Source organism: Pygocentrus nattereri, chromosome 18 (assembly GCF_015220715.1).
Source record: "Pygocentrus nattereri isolate fPygNat1 chromosome 18, fPygNat1.pri, whole genome shotgun sequence".
NCBI lineage: Eukaryota > Metazoa > Chordata > Actinopteri > Characiformes > Serrasalmidae > Pygocentrus > Pygocentrus nattereri.
Window position 1 is genome coordinate 6,914,287 of NC_051228.1, and position 6,509 is coordinate 6,920,795.

A 6,509-nucleotide genomic window follows, 5' to 3' on the forward strand; every position below is an offset into this window, starting at 1 on the left:
CAGCAGTGTTGAGGAACACCTCAGTGTCGCTACTGGGCTGAGAACCAACTAACACTAACAGACCACCACCACCACCACTTCAGTGTCACTGCACTGCTGAGAAAAATCCACCACGCAAATCATTCCTGCTCTGTGGTGGTCCTGTGGGGGTCCTGACCATTGAATTTACACCATTTTTACATTTATTCCAGATGTAGTCACTCAGCCAAGACATGTTTGGTGCTTAAACTTTGCCTCTTAAATTGAGCTCTTAAGCTACGAGGCTAACATAAGAACAAACACTTGAAGTCAATAGTCACCCAAATATATTCCTTAAATGCATCTCCAAAATTTCTCTCATCCAGCTCAAACTAAATCCAGCTCTTTATTAAGGTCATGCAGACTAGCTGACCCAGTCTGACTTACAGTGAGCAACAAAAATGAACACAACCTCACAGTGTAGCTGAACCCTGGAGGCCCAAAACAATTGCTATGGTGATTATTATTATTATATCCATCCATCCATCCATCCATTCTCTAAGCCGCTTCTCCGTCAGGGTCGCGGGGGGATGCTGGAGCCTATCCCAGCAAAAAAAAAAGATTATTGCGGTGTATTATAACAGGCGACTGAAAGTTCTTGTCCTCTTTCAGCAGTCTGTACCTACTTAGCCTTCCCTAAATGGGCTACATATAGTATAACTTGAGGATTTTATCCTGTTTACTATGCATCAAACATCAAAGGGGGTCTCTAGGCAAAGCACACCCCTCACTAGTAACGCACAGCCTCTCCTGAGGCTTTATTCTACGGCATCACTCTGAAGAACACTGTTACCTTAACTGTGAAAGCATACGAACAGAATCATGCAAAAGAAATATATTTTTATATTTATTTTTCAACACATGTTTAAGTGTTTTGTGATATATGCACTTCTGATACATGTAAATATGAAAAAATGAACACTTTAACCATATTTAATCTACATATGTGCAAATACGTCAACACATTGATGTTTATTTGCATGTACTGGCATATATAAGTACCAAAAAATGTCACATTTAAAATGTTTTTGAACATATGTTTTAAAGCATCACATATATTGCATATATTTTTATGATGAGCAAGTATATGTACATATGATTCATGTCAAAGATCCTTTGAGTCTGGAGCTTTTCCAGTCTTCCATTCCTCAGTCCTATAACTTACAACTTAAAACTGCCAGTTTGCATTGCTTTCTATGCAGACGCTGAATGATAATATGCTTGTAGCAACCCTGGGATTTTAATGTGCTAACAGAACTCCGGGAAGGAAAAGCCCAAGCTTGGATCTGCTTTCACTACCCTCTGTGCACCAAACGCTGAAGCACGTTGCTTTAAAACCGGCAAGCAATAGTAGAAAACATGCTCAGATTGGAGTGCAGCCCATCAGTCTGTCAGTCAGTCAGTCAGTGAGTTATGGACATTGATTATTCTTAGTCAGGCAAAACAGGCTTGATGAAACTGTCCACTACAGAGACCAGCTGTGTCCCAGAGCCCGAGCGGTAATCTTCCGCAGCTCAAACAGATTAAGGTCTCAGTGCCCTGTGCCTTCTGCCTCGCGGACTCACAGCGCATGAGAAAATCAAACTCTCCCGCACTCTGAACGCTCGCTTCAGTCCAGCTCGCTGCAGTTCTTGTGCTTCATGATGCAATAAAGCGATGCTCCTTTTGCAAATCGCAATCACAATGAGATCCACACGGATTAAAAAAACGGGAGATAATGAAAATGAAATAACTTGAAGCTGTGTGGTCTCCAGAGCAAAGTGACGCTAGGCAACTTCATTTTTGTTGTTTTTCAGTTTTTGTCATAATATGAAAATCCCTCTTCCTCTTTACATTGTGTGTGAATTTCATGATAAATGGACCGAAAGAAACGGCCCAAAATGACTTGGAAAGACATCTGGTTCCATTGACCTACATTAAAAGTACAGTCATTTTTTTCCTTCTCCTGTAAAGTTACCATGTTAGAGATACGAGGTTTCCTTCTGACAACAGTGATGTGAAAATGTCGTAATAAAGTGCCGACTTCATACTGAAGACTTATTTCTCTGTAAATGCCAATTGTGTTCACAGTTGACGGAGTAACCCACTTTTGCAGTGCTCTTACTCCTATTTATCTTTAGTCTAGGGCTTTCTCATAGCGTATCATATTTAACGATTAATTAAATACATTTCAGGATTCATACCGACTGATTTTCAGATTTTATAATTGGCATTCCTAAATGGGCTTTTGAGCGGCAACAGATCCTAAATGAGCTCTGTAAAGTTTTGTATGTATGTAAAGTAAGCAAAGGGCTTTTTTATTGCTATGCTTAGAACTTTAGGTTGATTGAAACTTTTTTTTTGGTTTACTTTACTTATTTTCTAAAATTACTAATATAAATCTAGTAGCATGTTTTATTTCTTATATTATCCTTAGTTCGTTATTTAAACCTATGTCAGATCAGTACATCTGGATAAGTCCTATAGATTGAAGAGTCTTTCTCCCTAAAAGCTTCCCAACATTCTTAGTGGTTTCGCTGGTTTCTGTCAACCCCTTAAATGTCCAGGGCCCACCAGTGGGCTTAAAGTATTTTAACACACTTCTATAAAGCTAAAAATAGCTTGGCCAGCCTGCACTGAAGCCTCTGTACTACTGAATAATAAGCCTTAACATGCATTCATTTTTAAGGCGTTCATAACCTCCTATTTTTGTAAATTATAAATGTAAAACTCTTGGTAAAATTCTACTGCTGTGCCATAGAATACTCTCATGGTAAATGTGAAGTTTGAATTGGACATCTTTTTGTTATTCTCACTATGGTGGTGTTTTGTGTTCAGGTATTAGAGTCCTCAGAAATGGGTGATTCTAGTCTTATCAAGTCTCATCATGACTGCACAGAACAGCTCGTTTAATATAATAGTGTTGCTGTAATTGCAACCTATACATCATACAAAGAAGCAGCCCGGTATATGTTCCGTATAAGTATCTCTCTCTCTCTCTCTCTCTCTCTCTCTCTCCCATTGCCTTTACTGAAGAACCCTATGTAAGCTCTACATACAACCGAAAAGGTATATAAAACCACATACAACACATTCTCCATCCATCCATCATCTCCATATAGAACCCATGGTTCTGAATAGAACCATTGCCTTTACTAAAGAACCCCATGTTTTATGTAGAACCATACTGAAGAACCCTTTGTGTGATCTGTGTAGAACCATTTTCAAAAAGGTATTTAGAACACATGCAACACATTCTCCATCCATCACTAGACAAAGTTTCATTTAAGCAGCTCCATAAAGAACTCACGGTTCTGATTAGAAACCCTTGAAGAGCCATCTTTTTAAGAGCCTGTTTTACAGGTCCACTGCTGTAAGTTTACAGAGGGAAGAGCCTGTTTTACAGGTCCACCGCTGTAAGTTTACAGAGGGAAGAGCCTGTTTTACAGGTCCACCGCTGTAAGTTTACAGAGGGAAGAGCCTGTTTTACAGGTCCACCGCTGTAAGTTTACAGAGGGAAGAGCCTGTTTTACAGGTCCACCGCTGTAAGTTTACAGAGGGAACAGCCTGTTTTACAGGTCCACCGCTGTAAGTTTACAGAGGGAAGAGCCTGTTTTACAGGTCCACCGCTGTAAGTTTACAGAGGGAAGAGCCTGTTTTACAGGTCCACCGCTGTAAGTTTACAGAGGGAAGAGCCTGTTTTACAGGTCCACTGCTGTAAGTTTACAGAGGGACGAGCCTGTTTTACAGGTCCACTGCTATAAGTTTACAGAGGGAAGAGTCCGTTTTACAGGTCCACCGCTGTAGGTTTACAGAGGGAAGAGCCTGTTTTACAGGGCCACTGCTGTAAGTTTACAGAGGGAAGAGCCTGTTTTACAGGTCCACTGCTGTAAGTTTACAGAGGGAAGAGCCTGTTTTACAGGTCCACTGCTGTAAGTTTACAGAGGGAAGAGCCTGTTTTACAGGAGCACTGCTGTAAGTTTACAGAGGGAAGAGCCTGTTTTACAGGTCCACCGCTGTAAGTTTACAGAGGGAAGAGCCTGTTTTACAGGAGCACTGCTGTAAGTTTACAGAGGGAAGAGCCTGTTTTACAAGTCCACCGCTGTAAGTTTACAGAGGGACGAGCCTGTTTTACAGGTCCACCGCTGTAAGTTTACAGAGGGAAGAGCCTGTTTTACAGGTCCACTGCTGTAAGTTTACAGAGGGATGAGCCTGTTTTACAGGTCCACCGCTGTAAGTTTACAGAGGGAAGAGCCTGTTTTACAGGTCCACCGCTGTAAGTTTACAGAGGGAAGAGCCTGTTTTACAGGTCCACCGCTGTAAGTTTACAGAGGGAACAGCCTGTTTTACAGGTCCACCGCTGTAAGTTTACAGAGGGAAGAGCCTGTTTTACAGGTCCACCGCTGTAAGTTTACAGAGGGAACAGCCTGTTTTACAGGTCCACCGCTGTAAGTTTACAGAGGGAAGAGCCTGTTTTACAGGTCCACCGCTGTAAGTTTACAGAGGGACGAGCCTGTTTTACAGGTCCACCGCTGTAAGTTTACAGAGGGAAGAGCCTGTTTTACAGGTCCACCGCTGTAAGTTTACAGAGGGACGAGCCTGTTTTACAGGTCCACTGCTGTAAGTTTACAGAGGGAAGAGCCTGTTTTACAGGTCCACCGCTGTAAGTTTACAGAGGGATGAGCCTGTTTTACAGGTCCACCGCTGTAAGTTTACAGAGGGAAGAGCCTGTTTTACAGGTCCACCGCTGTAAGTTTACAGAGGGAAGAGCCTGTTTTACAGGTCCACCGCTGTAAGTTTACAGAGGGAACAGCCTGTTTTACAGGTCCACCGCTGTAAGTTTACAGAGGGAAGAGCCTGTTTTACAGGTCCACCGCTGTAAGTTTACAGAGGGAACAGCCTGTTTTACAGGTCCACCGCTGTAAGTTTACAGAGGGAAGAGCCTGTTTTACAGGTCCACCGCTGTAAGTTTACAGAGGGACGAGCCTGTTTTACAGGTCCACCGCTGTAAGTTTACAGAGGGAAGAGCCTGTTTTACAGGTCCACCGCTGTAAGTTTACAGAGGGACGAGCCTGTTTTACAGGTCCACTGCTGTAAGTTTACAGAGGGAAGAGCCTGTTTTACAGGTCCACCGCTGTAAGTTTACAGAGGGAAGAGCCTGTTTTACAGGTCCACCACTGTAAGTTTACAGAGGGAACAGCCTGTTTTACAGGTCCACCGCTGTAAGTTTACAGAGGGAAGAGCCTGTTTTACAGGTCCACCGCTGTAAGTTTACAGAGGGAAGAGCCTGTTTTACAGGTCCACTGCTGTAAGTTTACAGAGGGAAGAGCCCGTTTTACCCGGACCACGGTCGCACTTGTGGAGCGCAGTGTGGCGGAACTCGCTGTCCCGTGCCTCCTCCACGGCACCCACCCACCCCCGTTCAGCGCGGACGAAGCGCACGTGCAGCCAGACTTTCACATTCACGCTCTTGTTCCTACCGTGGCCCCGCGCGCGCATCCCTGCAGCAGCGAGAAGGAAGAGCACAGTCAGTCCGCTGAAGCGCGCGCCGGCTCTGATGCACATGACTGCTGAAGTCGAGGCTCCGATCCGCGCGCGAACGTCCCCCCGAGCTGAAGGGTCTTCCAGCAGCGCAGACGGCTCAGCGTGGAGACGGGAGACGTTGGCGGGAAGCCCCTACGCGCGCGCCAGGGGAGCAGAGCAGGTGCAGGTCGCCGTGAAACCCGAAGCCGCGCGCGATCTGACGGCAGTCATCCGCGAGGCAGCGCGCGCAGTAAGCCGATTGCTCCTCAGCGCTGGAGACGAGCGCAGGCGCGTGGGTTCAGCACCGCGAACAGCTCCTAGCGTCAGCTAACGGAACGACTTCACCAGAGCCGAGAAAAAAAGCGCTCAGCGCTGACAAACAGCACTTAAGCAGCGCCGGGAGAGACTTAAAGGGGAACTGCACTGATTCTCTGTCTGATCTTCAGGATCTGATCAGAGCGATTTGGTGGGAAATGACTGTACCAGCGGTGGATGAAGTACCCAGATCATGTAGATGAGTTAAAGTAGAGACACCCAAGGTAAAATATCACTCCAGTAAAAGTAGAAGTTCCTCCCTTTAGACCTCCACTTGAGTAAAAGTACTAAAGTATTTACCTTCAAATGTACTTAAGTATAAAGTAAAAGTACTAAAAGAGTAATTCTGGCTCTGATGTCCTGTTATCATTTTTATAACCAGACTGGCTTCATGAACTCATTTCAGGTGAAAGTCCTCCAGCGTCTCTCTTGGTAAACCAGTCTTTTAATAGAACGTCATTAATTAGTGACGCTGACGTCTATTAAAATGATCATAAGCACAAAACACTGAAGGTAAACAGTTTCCATCAGGGAGAACCGAGTGGCTCTGAAATCACTTTTTACACACAAGCAAAGTTTCAGTTTAAGATTTATTTACAACTTAGTTCAAAGTTTAAGTTGAATAAAAACTGGCTTTTAACTCAGGATCACAGATGAGCTCCTTTACTATGTTG

General features: G+C 44.1%; 1 protein-coding gene across 5 annotated transcripts in view; it reads right to left on the reverse strand.

Moving 5' to 3' along the window:
- sez6a (seizure related 6 homolog a) overlaps positions 1–6,011 on the reverse strand; it is a 250,928-nt gene extending 244,917 nt beyond the window's left edge. For 3 of the 5 annotated variants that reach the window (XM_037547391.1, XM_037547390.1, XM_037547389.1), the window contains exon 1: positions 5,478–6,007. In XM_037547391.1, coding sequence (XP_037403288.1) covers positions 5,478–5,562 — 85 coding nt within the window. In that variant the 5' untranslated portion in view covers positions 5,563–6,007. Of the gene's footprint in view, positions 1–5,477 lie in introns of all 5 variants that reach the window. The other 2 variants (XR_005131808.1, XM_037547392.1) reach the window with 2 other exon arrangements.
- Positions 6,012–6,509: the final 498 nt, after the last annotated feature.